At 40.2% G+C, this 13647-nt stretch overlaps 1 protein-coding gene across 7 annotated transcripts in view; it reads right to left on the bottom strand.

Annotated features, from left to right (window-relative positions):
• LOC133487803 (zinc finger MYM-type protein 4-like) overlaps positions 1-13647 on the bottom strand; it is a 67151-nt gene that overhangs the window by 49876 nt on the left and 3628 nt on the right. For 6 of the 7 annotated variants that reach the window (XR_009791453.1, XM_061794948.1, XM_061794944.1 and 3 more), the window contains 2 exons: positions 3945-4536; positions 1744-1796 (listed from right to left, as the gene is read on the bottom strand). Coding sequence is in view for 6 of the 7 variants with exons in the window: in XM_061794948.1 (XP_061650932.1) it covers positions 1744-1796; positions 3945-4536 (645 nt within the window). In the remaining variant the exon portion in view is untranslated. Of the gene's footprint in view, positions 1-1743; positions 1797-3944; positions 4537-13040; positions 13279-13647 lie in introns of all 7 variants that reach the window. The other variant, XM_061794949.1, reaches the window with a different exon arrangement.

The raw sequence follows: 13647 nt of genomic DNA, 5'->3' as shown, positions 1-13647 counted from the left end.
TGTCTTACCCAGTTTAGGAAAACTTGGTTTGAGGCGAAATCCAAAAGTACTTTACACCGATCCAATTGGCTTGATCGGTATCGGCCGATAATTAGCATTTTAAGATGATCGGCTTTAATGTCATAATTCGCCGATCATTGATCGGCTCCGCAAAAGACATTTACTCCGCGTCGCCATCGTGTACAGTATATTTGAATCTAAAAGCTAGTTTATTTTTAGCCTTGTCACATCTTTTGACGTAGTACTGTAAATATCTGACCGTCAATAAAGTTTTTTTGTTTTTTTTAAACGTCGCGGTGAGGGACAGACAACTCGTCTGCAGACAACACCTGATGCCTGGATCAGACTACAAGACAAATTTGGTCTTTCATGATTGCACAATGTTAGACTACTGCAATAAAATCGAGCATTCCGATACCACCGCATCCCTTTTTTATTATCACTGGGCTTTATCTTGTCAACTCAAATGCGACCGGATACACGTTACCATGGCAACAACAACAACAATGGATCGCGTCGTGTGTATTATAAGAACAAAATGGGGAAAATCGTGTGCTGGTGGTCACCGGTGGAGAGGACTTTATCTCAAGCATTGCTTGAGGTGTGTTTACGTACTTTTAATACGATACTGCTCGCAAGCAGGCAACAAAACGTTATGTAGCCTAGCAAGCGAGTGCTAGCAATAACGGTTGTATGTAAATGTCGAATCATACTCTAAAGTTTTCAGTGTGTGAAGTAATTTAATTACAATAAAGTAATTTAATTTATTAATGATCATGCTGTAATGTTGGTTTGACCTGACTGATTAGAATACATGACCTGAATAGCGAATACTTTTGAAGATATTCAGTATACAGTACACAAGCATATACAGTAAATGAGTCATAAATAGACACATTGCTCCATCTTGTGATCGGATTGGATTTTTAAAATTGCTGATCAGTGATCGGCCCCAAAAATCTTGATCGTGTAAAGCCTATCCAAAAGCGCATAGGATTGGTTGAAAGAAAAAAAAAATTACTATTTTAAAATGGCCAGCGTCGTGATCTCAATCCAATTGAAAATCTTGGGGGGGCTCAAATCTGCCATTCTGGAAAAGAACTCTGCAAATGTTCAAAGAACTTGAACAAATTGCAAAGAAATAGTGTGAGAAAATACCACCCGAGAAGTGCAAAAAGGTTATAGATGGATACATGCATGCCTGCCTACAGTAGTTTCATTCTGAAGAGCGAAATAGGAAATACAGCAAAGCGTACATTATTTCCTGTGTTCTCATGCATAGTTATCATTCAAGGAGATAAGTATAAAACACTGTGCTGCTCCGTGTGTTGTTTGGAGCGTTATAATTTACCGTAACATGCAGGTTGCTAATTATATTAGCATGTCCAAACAGGTCCCTCTGCTGGTCACTTAATATTACAGTTGATTCCCTGTATATATTCCAGTACACCAACATCACAGCAGACTCTGCAATGTGACTATTGCGCACACGTACATTGCGATGATGATGCTCAAACAAAATATCGTGCAGCCCTATTACATGGTCAGAAATGCTCCCTTTGAAATATGTTTAGTGATCAAATCCTAAATGGGATCTTCGCTCAATAGTGAACACATCTCAAACACAATGAAATCAGACTGTGTTCATTAGTATCACATATGCATACAATATAAGCACAAAGAGCAAGAGGATCTGGCATGTCATTGTTGGACGACAGTTTCTCTAAACCCAAATTTACACACCTCTCCTTGCTGACCATCTTCTGTTTCCTCTGTCTGATTCACGATTCTTGCATCTGATGAGAGGTTAAAAAGTCAAGTTTTTATGTGGCCCGAGCACCAGAGGAAAAACAAACAATCAGAGACAGAAGGTGTGACCAACGGTGTGTCACTCATTTGCTGTGGACTTGCAAGCATACAGTGCGTGGAAAAGTATTGGCCCCCTTCTCAAATTCTTATATTTTTGCATAGTCCAATTATATTTTTGCGTAGTTTCCCCACTTTGTTTAAGATCATCAAACAAATGTAAATATCAGACAAATATAACCTAAGTGAACTTAAAATGTTGTTTTTAAATGGCGATTTAATTTTTTAAGGAAAAAAATAATAATTCAAAGTTACATGACCCTGTGTGGAAAACGTAATTACCCCACCCTGTTAAATCATGAATTAATTGTGGCTTATCACAATTTTTGGTTAATTTTCACTGATCACACCCATTACCTCCAGACCTGTTCAATAAAAAAAAAAATGTAAAAATAAAAAATATCGCTTGATCAGAATCCTGGAAATGGCATTCAAAGGGGGGTAAATAAATACAATAAATAAATCACTGAATCAGAATTTCCTGTTTTGGATCACAACGGATCAAAAAGAATAATATACTACTTACTTTATTCTGATGAGAGCTACAACTACTGGCATGTCGTATTTACTTCAAAAAATAAAAAGAAGAAGTTGATCAAACACAGCATGGGAGACAGCCAGATAGCTAGGTACCCAGCCGGCTAGCTAGAAAAGAGGCAGCTGGTCCAAGGCAGCAATGATTTACGGCACCAACAGGCGCAAAATCAATCAGGGTTCTACATTTGGCCACAGTATGCCGAGGGCTCCTGGTTAAGGTAAGGCATTTTAAACTAAAAAGTTTAACTTTTCTGAAGGGAGAAGTGGAAGTCAAAACGCGGGAGCCAAAATGCGCCAGGATACTCTCTTTCCGGTTCAATAATTTTCAAATAATCCAGTCTTTCATTTGTTGGACTATTATTTCAGAATAGTACAAGGAGTAATGATTTGATTGTGATTCAGAAGTCATTTGTTACTGTAAATAGGAATAGCGAATCAGGATTTAGAGGGTGAGTCTGAGCCCTAGCTGGTACCAAAACCAATAAAATAACACCTTGTTCTTAGTGCTTGTTGGCATTTGTTACTGTAAATAGGAATAGCGAATCAGGATTTAGAGGGTGAGTCTGAGCCCTAGCTGGTACCAAAACCAATAAAATAACACCTTGTTTTTAGTGCTTGTTGGCAGTAATAAAACTAGAAATGGAGTTACAGATGAGCTTTTTCATAAACTCTAAAATGTAGCACCATCTAGAGGTTATGAAAAAGCTGTACACTTTCATTCCAATATGCCACCACCAATTAGAGGTTATGAGAAAGGTGGAACATACACTTTCATTCCAATATGACGGGTACGTATGACTGCATATATGTACAGTTGTGCTGATAAGTTTACATCCCCTGGCAGAATTTGTGAAATGTTTTTTTTTTTATACGACTGAACAAAAAGCATCAATTTCTTTATGGTTATGTTTTGTTTAATGATAATGCTTTTCTGAAATGCTTGACAGTTTAATTTGAATCCCATAAACATAAAATTAAATGTGTTTGGCCTGGCCCTTCAAGTTTTCTTTAAAGAATTGTACCCATCTTACAAATTTTGCCTGCGTAATCAAACATGAGCACAACTCTGTTTTTTCTCATTTACTAAATAAAAGTAGGGCTGTTAATTTCAAAATAAGCGCAAGTACATACAAAGAATTACGTGTTCAAATAAAGTGCTTAACTTCAGAATAAGCACAAGTACATACAAAGAATTACGTGTTCAAATAAAGTGTTTAACTTCAGAATAATTACTTGAAATAACTAACAAATGCATTATACATTGGTAGAATGGTTTTCCAGAATTTTGAGGTCAACATTGGGGGTGCGTGTTATACATGGGGGCGCATTATACACGAGCAATAACGGTACAACTTTGACTCCAAAAATCTCTGCAACAGAGAGGCCACCAAATTAACAATATAGAGTACAGTATGTCTGATTTTTATTTATTTTTTTCCTCTCCATGGGACCAGTCCAGGGTGTACCTCGCCTATCACCCAAAGTCAGCTGTGATGGATGGATGGATGGGTTTATGGATGGATGGATAGGAGTACACATACCTTGGCTGCTCTCAGGTGTGTTATCCTTGGATGAGTGAGAAGTGTTGGCAGAGCCACTTGTCGCTTCCCTCTCTCGTTCCTCCTCTACCTCCTCTCTGGGCTCCAGAGGAGAAGGACCTTCTTGAATTTTGATAAGTTCCTTTCTCGATTGATTGTTTTTGCACTTTACTTTCTCACAGTCAACATCCTGCAGTGTTTCTGGAGGCAGAGCAAAGTGCCAGTCCTCATCGTCCTCTTCTTCAGGACCAAATGAAGGAAGGCCATCCAATGCATCATCAAATGCTGCCTCTCCACTTCCTCCTCCTCCTTCACTGGGTCCCATGGTAAATGAGGAGCATTGTTCAGTGACGAGGGAAGCAATACGAGTTGACGGCTCTTCTGACCTCTCACCCATCTTTTCCTCTTGCCTGCTGCTACTGTTGCTGCTGTCCTCTTCTGGCTGTTGTTGTTCATCTTGTCCTGAAATTTCATCGACTGCCTTAGTCTCCTCCAGACCTCCGCTCTTAGAGGAGGTGTTGGAACCTTGGGAGGAGTCAGCAAAGTCTCCCAACCCCATCACCTGATCAAAGACTCTGGATTGCTGCTGCTCATGCTGAGGAGAAAGGGAAAGAGTGACTAAATAACCATGTCAGAACTGCAGGTAAACCTTGCATTTACAATGCAACTTCAACAAGATAACTGAACTTAATTTTTCAGCATTAATCGGCAATACTATGCAACCTCCAAATTTGAACACCAAAAAGTATGGAAAACAACCAAAATTGTCTGGAAAGATATGCTCCAAAAGTCATAGTGTGACATCACTATATCTTGTAAAACCTTCTCAGTTGTTCTTTAAGGGCAGATAATAAAAAACGGTCTGCAATCCTAAAAATGTAACATACATTGCAAAGTGAGATGCATTTATTGCCATTGTTTTGCATGGGGAAATTGTATGAAGATACAGTAGAACAAAATTAGGACATTGAACAGCACCTCAGAACAGATTGGTAGCAGCCTTAGAGGTTCCACTGAACTTGATTTAAAGGGTGTGTCCAAATGCCAAAAGCCAAGCATTCATTCATGACTGATTAACTGTTATTGCTCTGCTCTAAAGACTTATCTCCCCACAAAAATTATGCAGTTAAATATATATGGAAGAAACAATATTATGAAAAGTCGTAAAGGGCTAAAGTCTAACACTAAACTACACTAATTTTAAAGTCATAATTACGTACTAGGGACTGATCATATTTTCCGAGTGACTTGAATTTGAGTATCTGCCGATATAGTCTTGACCTGATACCTCAAAAATGCATTAAGAAAAAATAGCCCATCCAAATTGTCTCAATTTCCAATTGTTTTTATTTGAATGAAAGCTCCCCAACATGATACCTTCTTATATGGCCAGAAGTCTAATGCAGCCATGGTTCAAACCAAGTGACCAAATAATTTTTTTATATCAGTGGTGCAACATAAATACACAAACTAAAACCTAAAAATTTAAATATCAGAAACTGTACTTAATGCAGTAATAAAATAAAAACCTTGAATGGTCAATACATCAATTTCAGAGTCTAACCTTATAGGAAGAAGTAAAACTAGAGCGCTTAACTCCACTTCCAAGAGGAAGTTTCACATTCAGTCTCAAACAAAAACAAATGAAAGCCTATTTCAGGGTAGTGTGGAATATACAGTAGATTATATGTCAAACTCAGGTCCGGGGGCCACATTTGGCCCATGATGTAATTATATTTGGCCCACAACCCCATATCAAATGTGTATTAGAGCTGGCTCGCCAGTATATAGCACATGCACCACTAATATTTAAAATCCCAGAATGTTTTGCTAGTGTGTTGGCCCATCGGTCTAGACCGGCGACTGTATCTCCTCGTGCCTGCATGGGTTTTCTCCGGGTACTCCAGTTTCCTCCCACATCTCCAAAACATGTATGGTAGGTTAATTGACGACTCTAAATTGCCCGTAGGTAGGAATGTGAGTGCGAATGGTTGTTTGTTTATATGTGCCCTGCGATTGGCTGGTGACCAGTTCAGGGTGCACCCTGCCTCTCACCCGAAGATAGCTGGGATAGGCTCCAGCATGCCCGCGCCCCTTGTTAGGATAAGCGGTACGGAAAATTAATGAATAATATACTTTTAACCTGTTCACATTCTGAACTGACATGTGCAGTGATGTACTAATTAATTTCCAGGTCAGACACTGCGTCCTGTGTGGACGGCTGGACCGCGGATTGAAGCATTTTACGGAGCAGGGGAAAATCTAAATCATTAACACCGTTCATACACAGCAGAATTAGCACGCTCACTTTAACTTTTATCAGGAAGGGCTTTTGAGTTTTGACACAGGCAATCTTGACTCGCCAGGGGGGCGAACGTGGGCAATATTAGCTTCGCCACATCCTGTTTCAACTAGCCATTGGCAAGGTGGCAAACGGGCAGCGCAAACCCTGATAACATATACTTACGCCACTGCGCAACACTTCATAATGCACAGTTGATAACCTTGAAATGTATGTCAGTCCAATCAGAAACAGAGAACCCCGCATTTGCAGTACCATAATTTCTCGTGTATAATGCGAATCCATGTATAATGCACACCCCCAAAGTTGACCTCAAAATTATAGAAAACCTTTCTACCCATGTATAACGCATTTTTACAATGCATGATTTTGCTTCTACCCATATGATCAAAACATGAAGTATTATCTGTATTTTGTTAGTTTTTTTCAAAGAATTATTCTGAAGTTAAACACCTTATTTGAACACAATACTTTATTTTTATTTACTTTATTTACTCTTATTTTGAAATTCACAGCCCTACCTTTATTTCGTAAATGTGAAAACAAACAGTTGTGCTCATATGTTTGATTACCCAGGCAGGATTTGTAAGATGGGTACAATTCTTTAAAGAAAACATGAAGGACCAGACGAAACATTTATTTTTATTTTAATGGGATTCAAATTAAACTGTCAAGCATTTCAGAAAAGCATCATCATTAAACAAAACATAACCATAAAGAGATTAAGGATGGTTGTTGTTCAGTCATTAGTCGTATTAAAAAAATATATTTCACAAATTCTCCCTGGGTATGTAAACTTATGAGCACAATTGTACATATATGCAGTCATATGTACCCCTGTCATATTGGAATGAAAGTGTAGTCTACACCTTTTTCATAACTTCTAGGGGCCGCTGTCATAGTGGAATGAAAGTGTAGATTTTTCATAACTTCTAGATGGCGGCATACATTGATAAAATGTGAAAGTCTTTTTCATTTTCTCCTATACCTATGTATAATGCGCACTATTGACTTTTGACAATTTTTGGGGATAAAAAAAAATGCGCATTATACACGAGAAATTTCGGTAACTAACTAATGTCATTATCATAAAGAGGCCACACTCACATTCCCCCAATGTCATCCCTATGCTACATGATTTGAAGGGTTATATATGATATGATATGCAGTGATATACTGTATGTATGCAGTGTATGGCAAGCGCTAAACAGCCCTGCCACGAATAGCGAAAATTTGCGAATAATTTAAGGCCCCCCTGAAAGGATGTTGTAACTGCCTATAAATGCCAATAGATTTTGGCAATGCACCTAAAACAGAAACGAACATTAAAAAAAAATGTAAATAAAAAAATCGACACCATGCATCTGTCACGTTCACAATCATGAACCCATGTTACATCAACGACAGTATTCATTAGTTACATTATTAACTGCATATGAGTCTCATTATTAGTATTAGCTACCCACTAGCCTAGTGGCCACGGTGTCCAACTGGTTAGCACATGCCCCTCACAGTTCTGAGGACCCGGGTTCAAATCCGGCCTAGCCTGTGTGGAGTTTGAGTGTTCTCCCCGGGCCTGCGTGGGTTTTCTCTGGGTATTCCGGTTTCCTCCCACATACCAAAAACATGCACGGTAGGTTAATTGAAGACTCTAAAATGTCCATCGGTAGGAATGTGAGTGTGAATTGTTGTTTATACCAGACGTCGGCAACCTGCGGCTCTTCACCCTCATTGTAGTGGCTCCCTCTGGCCTTGAAAAAAATAAAAACCCCGAACATAAAAAAATGGCATTTCTTAATTCATTTTTAATCATTTAAAATATTATCATTATTACATTATTTTGTTGCGCAGTTATCTTGAAGTATGAGTTGATGCCATCTAATTTTAAAAGAGCTATTTTTAATTTATAATTTGTCAACGAAAATATACGTCACATCAACGTCATCAGCCTTCGCCTTTACCCGCTGGCTGCTTTTGTAGTGTGCGAACACTGCAAAAGCCTAACCATGAAAAAAAATCCCAAAAAAAGAAAGGTTTTGGAAGAAAATAGAGACTTTAATTCAGCGTGGACATATTCATTTGCCTTCATTGCCAATGATGCTGGCTTACCTTTGTGCTTGATATGTGGCGAGAAAATGCCAAACAACAACAAAAAATTTAACGTTGAAAGACATTCTCAAAACAAGCACTCTCCATTCGCCAAAAAGTACCCAACCGAAGATGAGCGAAAGATAATTTCGGAACTGCTACAAAAAGCTCAAGAGGGCAAACTATCTTTCAAGAAGTGGATTACCTTTCCACAGACAACTAGCACTGCTAGTTTTGTGGCAGCTCTGGAGATTGTAAAGAGAGGGAAGCCGTTCACAGATGGAGAATATGTGAAAGAATCGTTCATAAAAATATCAGAGCATCTATTCTCCGACTTCAAAAACAAGCAGGAAATTAATCGGAAAATTTGAGAAATGCCTCTCTCAGCAAAGACCGTCAGGGACAGGACCATTAAAATGGCAGAAAACATCACCAGTATCCAAACTGAGGCCATCAATTTAGCGCAAGCATTTTCAAATGCCTGTGAGGAGTAAAGTGACGTAAACGATGTTGAGCAGACAGCAGTATTATGCAGATATGTCAACTCTGAAGGGCCGCAGGAAGAACTGATTGAATTCATACCGCTAAAGAGCCAAGAGCTGTTGTGAGTTGTCTAGAAGTGAAAGGAATAAAGACCACTCACCTGGTGTCAGTGTCTACTGATGGGACACCCAGTATGAGAGGAGCACAGAAGGGCTTCGTGAATTTACGTCAAAAGTCACTGGATCGGGAGCTGATGACGTTTCACTGCATCCTCCACCAAGAAGCACTGTCCGCACAAACATTCCCCCCTGAATGTGTGGAAGTTATGAACCTCGTTATCAAGATAGTGAACAAAATAAATGCGAACAGGTTAAGCCACCGTCAGTTTTGTTCATTGTTAGAACAAGTCGACAACGCATATTCAGATCTCCTGCTGCACAACAGAGTCCGGTGGCTGTCCAGGGGAGAGGTGCAGAAACGCTACGCTACCCGTCTGGAGCATGTAAAAACCTTGGAAAGCACAGGCTTCAGCTATCCTGAACTGGAAGACTTCGATTGGCTGGGAAGGTTTTACTTCATGGTAGATATGACAAGTCACTTGAACACGCTGAATACAAATCTCCAAGGAAAGGGAAGCACGGCCCTGCAGATGCTGGAGGATAGTTTGCCGTTTGAGCACAAGATGACAGTGTTTGCAAGAGATGCACAAAAAGGTACGCTCTTTCAATTCCCCTCCCTAAGAGAGTTCAACAAAGCGAACAATCAAATAAATTGAAATTATTTTTACCGTGCCATCAATGCAATGCAAGCTGTATTTGGAGAAAGATTCTGTGATTTAAGAAAGGAGAAACCTACTCTCTTTCCCTGTCACACCGCTGGACATCGACCCATCCCTTCTGAACACAGTTGCATTCAGCCTGATCTAGAAATTGAACTGGCCGACATAGCGGATAAAGATTTGTGGGTAAATAAGTTCAAATGACTGACAGCAGAACTTGAAGAAATCAAGAATATTCTCGCTAAAGAGCAAAAATGGAGTGATATGGAAAAACTCCCACACCCCGACAAATTTGTTTTTGAAACATGGAGTGCCATTCCTGACACGTATATTAACATGAAAAAGTATGCATTTGGAGTACTGTCCATCTTTGGCTCAACATACTTATGCGAGCAAGTTTTCTCAAGCATGAACTTCATTAAGTCCAAACACCACTCCCGCCTCACAGATGAGAGCCTACAGTCCTGTATAAAAGATTAAAGTCACATCTTACAGCCCCGACGTAGGAAAGATCTGCAGCGAACTTCAGACACAGAAGTCACATTAAACAGCCAAGAACAATAGCATGTAAAAAGCTATTTTTCCCCCCCAAAAAATACATTTATTTCATACTCTGATCAGATGAGCAACGACAACAAGAGTGGATCGCGCCGACTGTATTATAAAAACAAAATGGGGAAAAACGTGTGTTGGTGGTCACCGGTGCTCAGGACAGGAGAGGATGTTCGTTTAAGGCTTGCTTGAGGTATGTTCCCGTACTTTTAATATGATACGGCTCACAAGCAGGCAATAAAATGTTATGTAGCCTAGCAAGCTAGTGGTAGGACGAACGGTTGGACATAAACATGCCGCCATTCTGTCGAATCATGCTCTGTTTCGGTGTGGGTGAAGTAATTTAATTAAAGTAAATTAATTACAGTAAGTTAGCACCCATTATTTCTGTCATGTAATGTTGGTTTGACCTGACTGATTAATATACACGATCTGACAAGAGCAGTGATTTCCAACCTTTACGGAGCCAAGGAACATATTTTACAATGGAAAAATCTCACAGCACCCCAACAAACAAAAATGTCACAAAAAGTGGATGCATTAATTACTGTATTTACTTCCTGGCATCCAATAGAAGACCACTGTCTGTCACTATGCCTCACTGGCATAAATGGAGGAAAAAAATTATTTATTGTAAACAATTTTTTGAGCAATTAAGTACACAATTATATACAGTAAATGAACAGGTCATTTAAATAGACACATTCCTCCATCTTGTGATCGGATATCATTTTTTTAAACTCACTGATCGGTCCCAAAAATCCTGATTGTGTAAAGCCTACTTTTCAAGTGAGCAAATGTACTGGAACAGACATGATTAAATTAACTTAAAGTGAATACCATTAAATATTTGGTGGCATAACCCTTACTTGCAAAAACTGCATCAACCCTGTGACTCATTGACTTCACCAGTGTTGCATTCTTCATTTGAAATGCTTTTCCAGGCCTTAACTGCAGCCTCTTTCCTTTCTTGTTTGGTTCTGGGGGGTTCTCCCTTCAGTCTCCTCTTGAGGAGGTAAAATGCATGCTCTCTTGGATTAAGGTCTGGTGATTGTTTTGGCCAGTCTAAGACCTTCCATTCCCCCCCCCCGGTGAAGTCCTTTGTTGTGTTGGGAGTGTGTTTTGGGTCCTTGCCTTGTTGCATGATGAAGCCTCTCCCTGTTTGGATGCATTTTTCTGTAAATTGCCAGACAAAATGGTTTTGTAGACTTCAGAATTCATTCTGCTGCTACCATTATAAGTTACATCACCAATAAAGACTCGTAAGCCAGTTCCAGAAGCAGCCATGCAAGCCCAAGCCATGAAATTACCTCCACTATGCTTCACAGATGTGCTTGTGTTTTGGATCAAAAGCAGATCCTTTCTTTCTCCATATTTTGGCCTTTCCCTCACTTTTGTAGAGGTTAATCTTAGTCTCATCAGTCCAGAAAATTTCCAAAACTTTTGTGGCTCACTTCTGTACTACTTTGCAAAATCCAATCTGGCCTTCCAATTCTTTTTGCTGATGAGTGGTTTGATCTTGTGGTATGGCCTCTACATTTCTTCTCTCAAAGTCTTCTTCAAACAGTGGATTCTCATACCTTCACCCCTGCCCTGTGGAGGTTGGCAAAACATTTTGTCTGGCAATTTAAAGAAAAATGCATCCAAACCAATCAGGAGAAGCTTCATCATGCAACAAGACAATGACCCAAAACACATTGCCAACATCACGAGACTTCATCAGGGGGAAAAAGTGGAAGGTCTTAGAGTGGCCAAGTCAATCACCGGACCTTAACCCAATACAGCATGCATTTTACCTTCTGAAGAGGGGACTGAAGGGAGAAACCCCCAGAAACAAACAAGAACTGAAAGAGGCTGCAGTAAAGAACAGGAAAAGCATTCCAAATTAAGAATGCAACAGTCTGGTGAAGTCAATGGGTCGCAGGCTTGATGCAGTTATTGCAAGTAAGGGCTATGCCACAAAATATGAAATGTTATTCACTTTAAGTTAATTTAATCATGCTCTGTCCTGAGTTGTTTAACACATCCATACATCCATTTTCTGAGCCACTTATCCTCACAAGGGTCGAGGGAGTGCTGGAGCCTATCCCAGCTATCTTCGGGTAGGAGGCGGGGTACACCCTGAACTGGTTGCCAGCCAATCGCAGGGCACACAGAAAAAAACAACCATTCACACTAACATTCATACCTACGGGCCATTTAGAGTCTTCAATCAACCTACCATGCATGTTTTTGGGAAGTGGGAGGAAACCGGAGTACCTGAAGAAAACCCACACAGGCACGGGGAGAACATGCAAACTCCACACAGGCGGGGCTGGGGATTGAACCCCGGTCCTCAGAACTGTGAGGCAGACGATCTCATAGGTCGTCCACCGTGCCGCCTGTTTAACACACATAAATACAGGAAGTCCTCGATTTACGAACGAGTTCCGTTACTACGCTGGCGACGTAACACGAATTTCCGCGTAAGTCGGATTTCACCGTTAAAGTCGAAATTTACGGCGAAATACTTCTGTTATGGGTATTGTCCCACGTGATTGTGACAGCAAGCTCAGTGTGTGTGGGTGTGTGCGTCGATGTGTGAGTGAGACGGGACTGCGAAGGAGGAAGGCGTGCGCACCGGTGCGAGTGTGTACATTAGCAAGTGGAGTGACAGCGACCGGGGAAGAGTAGCGATTAGCGGAGGACCCATTGACGTTGAATGTGCAGAGGAGCTAATAAAGCCATTAAAGCAGCAAATCAGTGCTTCGTGCCTTTATTGCCGCCACCCAGATCCGCTGTGTAACGAGAGAAGGGAGTTAACCCCTGCGTCAGGTGACCGTAGCAGGAAAGGTTAACACTTCGTATAAAGAAACTAAAATACATTAAAATAAAAAAAATAAGATGCTGTACTTACCATTACTGCTGAGAGTGTGAAAAAAGGAGGGCGAAAAAGGCAAAGATACTCCCGCCACACAGACAAGCACTATGCACTCACTAAGCAGAAACACTATGGTACTGGGACAAAATGGCGGACGCGGCACGGGCGTCGTAAAGTCGAAACGTCGTAGGTCGAGTGCGTCGTAACTCGAGGACTTCCTGTACCATGAAATGAGCTGGAATTCTGAACATTTGTCTTGTAGTCATCTTTTGATCTGAAATCAAAATGCCTTCAGTATACAACAAAAACAAAGGAATTGACCTTGCCATTCCAATACTTTTGGAGGTGATTGTGTGCGTGTATATATATGCCCTAGTTTGTAAGAATCTGACAAGGATTAAGGATTTTATGGCACATTTTTTGTCATAAATCAGACCAAGTTTACTTGTCCAGAAATCATTGTAAAGCAGAAGGAAATGTGTGACCGAAACCTTGACTCTTTGGTATGATGGATGAGACCAGTGGGTAGTCACTTGCAAAGTATGTAAGTCTATCCTCAAATATAACAAAACCACAAGTGCTAAGTATGCATGGCCATCTGAAAAGGCACCCGCGAACACTAGCTGACGACCTGCCTTAAAGT

This window comes from Phyllopteryx taeniolatus, chromosome 13, assembly GCF_024500385.1.
Source record: "Phyllopteryx taeniolatus isolate TA_2022b chromosome 13, UOR_Ptae_1.2, whole genome shotgun sequence".
Taxonomy (NCBI): Eukaryota; Metazoa; Chordata; class Actinopteri; order Syngnathiformes; family Syngnathidae; genus Phyllopteryx; species Phyllopteryx taeniolatus.
This window is presented reverse-complemented; position numbering and strand designations above follow the sequence as displayed.